The 2549-nt window shown below is 30.5% G+C and overlaps 1 protein-coding gene across 1 annotated transcript; it reads left to right on the top strand.

The window, feature by feature from the left end:
* Positions 1-1211: 1211 nt before the first annotated feature.
* LOC127257262 (F-box protein GID2-like) lies at positions 1212-1862 on the top strand. The gene has a single exon (XM_051283648.1). The coding sequence runs from the start codon at positions 1212-1214 to the stop codon at positions 1860-1862; it is 651 nt and encodes a 216-aa protein (XP_051139605.1).
* The last annotated feature ends 687 nt before the right edge of the window (positions 1863-2549 follow it).

A 2549-nucleotide genomic window follows, 5' to 3' on the forward strand; every position in this document is an offset into this window, starting at 1 on the left:
ATGATTTGTTTTTTCAACTCGTTAAATTTATAGATGAAATAATAATTTAATGTGGTATAGAACGGGAGATCCTACGACAATTCGGCATAACTGTATGGTGGATTATTTATGGTGGTTAGTTCGATGTCGTTGAATATATCTAGTCCAAATATGTTAAATTAAAAAATGATTTATGTAAAAAGTGAAATGAGAATAATATCGTAATGTTAAAAAATGATGTAGGTAAAAAGTAAAATCAGAATATTATAAAAATCTATTAAATAATTGATAGAAGAATAAGGTAAGTAAAGAAAATGACAAATTGATTGTTGTTATTTATTAAAATAAAAGTAATAAAAATATCAATTGTAACCAAATTTAGAAAACAACCAAATAGAAAAAAAATAATAGTAACATCGCTTTATAAGAAGAAACAATATTCGCCTAAGTATAAAACATAAATTTATTTTTGGCGCAAAATTTAAAAAATAATATTCTCCGTCTCGGTTCAAAATGACCATTTCATTAGTGATATGATATTTAAAATAATAGTATTTGATTAGTTAATAATAGTAAATTATAATATTATTATTTTTATTTAATTAATAATATTGATATTTTTAAAATAAATTTAATACATATGATTAAACAATTAAAATATGTATTAATCTTTTAAAAATTATATCACAATAAAAAAATATATGCAATATGAATATTATTTTGTAAAAACTAAAATTTTCTATAATACAACTAAATAAAAAAATAAATTTATTTATTTATAATTAATATAAACTAATGTTTCTATACTTTTTGGTGTAAAAGTAATAATAAGATGATAAATTAGAAGTATTTGTGAAAAAAAATAGGGTATTTTTTTTTACCACAGTTAGTTTGTAATTGAACATATTTTGTGAATGGAGAAAATAATATTTATAAAGAAAATATAATACTCGTTCAATCCATTTTTAATGTTTATATATTTGTATTTTGATCCGTCAAATTCTAAAGTTTATATTTTTATTTTTAGTAATTATAAAATCTACACGTAAGTACTAATTTTTCTTTTTTACATTTATTTACCATCTTATTCTTAATTTATTATATATTATATAAAAAAATAAAAACAATTTAGTATTTATATTATTGTATCTACCATCTATTATTAAGTAAGTAATTAATATTCTTTATTCAGCACAAAATATACTCAAAAGGTAAATCCCGGCTCAGCAGCCATGGTCCGGGACCAGGCCAGACAGACATACAAACCCCATTTTATCTTGCCGACGAGAACAGTTATATATAATTACCCCAATTTCATCCTTCTCTTCCAACCCGCCGCCAAATCAGATCCCACCATATCCATCTCCATCTCCATCCCCATGAGCCAGCCGCTCCGCAGCGACGGAGACTGTTCTTCCAACAAGAAGATCCGATCAGGCGGCGGCGGCGACGGCGGCAGAGATGCCGATAGATTGTCGAAATTAGAATCCGCGCTAAGCGACAACCTGCTGTTCGAGATTCTTCGTCACATGGACGACGGCCGCAGCCTCGGCAGGGCGGCGTGCGTCAGCCGCCGGTGGAAGCGAGTCGCCTACGACGAATGCCTCTGGGAAATGATCTGCGAAAGGAACCACCGGCGCAGCCTCGCCCAGCTCCGTCCCCTCGCTCTAGCCGTCGGAGGATTCCGCCGCCTCTTCTCCAGCCACGTCTCGCCGCCCGCTGCTGCTCCATCTTCGTGGCCCCGCGCCTTCTGCCCCTGGCCTCGCCTTCCGCCATTTCCGTTGAGGTCTTATAAGGATGCTGAGGATGATTATTCGGTTACGTCGCTGTGTATGAAGTACTACAAGATAATCGGTTCTAAGGATCGACAAATCAGGGATTAAGGGAGCAGATATATAATTAGGTGTTGTTGGATTCTGTGCCCATTGTCGTCATCTCATAGTCGTTCAGGTGAGAAAACATTACATGAAATAACAGTGGTTGGATATGAATTTTATTTTTTTATTTTTTTTATATATGATATGAAAGTTAAATTGAAGCCAAACGAGTTGATCTCTAGTTCTTGGTTTTGTATAGAAGATATATAATGAAAAAAACTAGTGTTGTAAAAATTCAATGGAGTTAATTGGGTTGCTATATATATATGTGTGTGTGTGTGTGTAGTTTTGCTATTTGTTTAGAAATTTTTGTTTTGATACAACTTCTTGAGGTTATTTTGATCACTGTTGGTAGTCTTTCGAAATCGGATTAAGGAAGAGATGAATTTTTAATTTGTTCAATTTATTTATTGAGAATGAAGGTTTTTTTTTTTTTTTTTAATGTGTGAAGCAAAGGATCATGTCAGTAATATAAAAAAAAATAATATTTTATATTAAATGGTGACTATTATAAGAAGATAAAATACATATATTGAGGTTGTATCGAAAAAAAATTGTTGATAAAAAAATTCAATGTTTCTATTGAACAAGCCTAGCTAGAATATTATTATATTTTTTTTTAGAAAAAAGAGAAATAAAGTAAAGACATTATTAGAACTTTCAAGCCAGAATTATACAAAACATTTTATCTAA

The sequence above is a fragment of the Andrographis paniculata genome, unplaced genomic scaffold (genome assembly GCF_009805555.1).
Source record: "Andrographis paniculata isolate CXL003 unplaced genomic scaffold, ASM980555v1 Contig57END, whole genome shotgun sequence".
NCBI lineage: Eukaryota > Viridiplantae > Streptophyta > Magnoliopsida > Lamiales > Acanthaceae > Andrographis > Andrographis paniculata.

Coding starts and splice junctions, on each gene's coding strand:
- LOC127257262 (XM_051283648.1), top strand. CDS start 1,212: ATGGTCCGGGACCAGGCCAGACAGACATACAAACCCCATTTTATCTTG.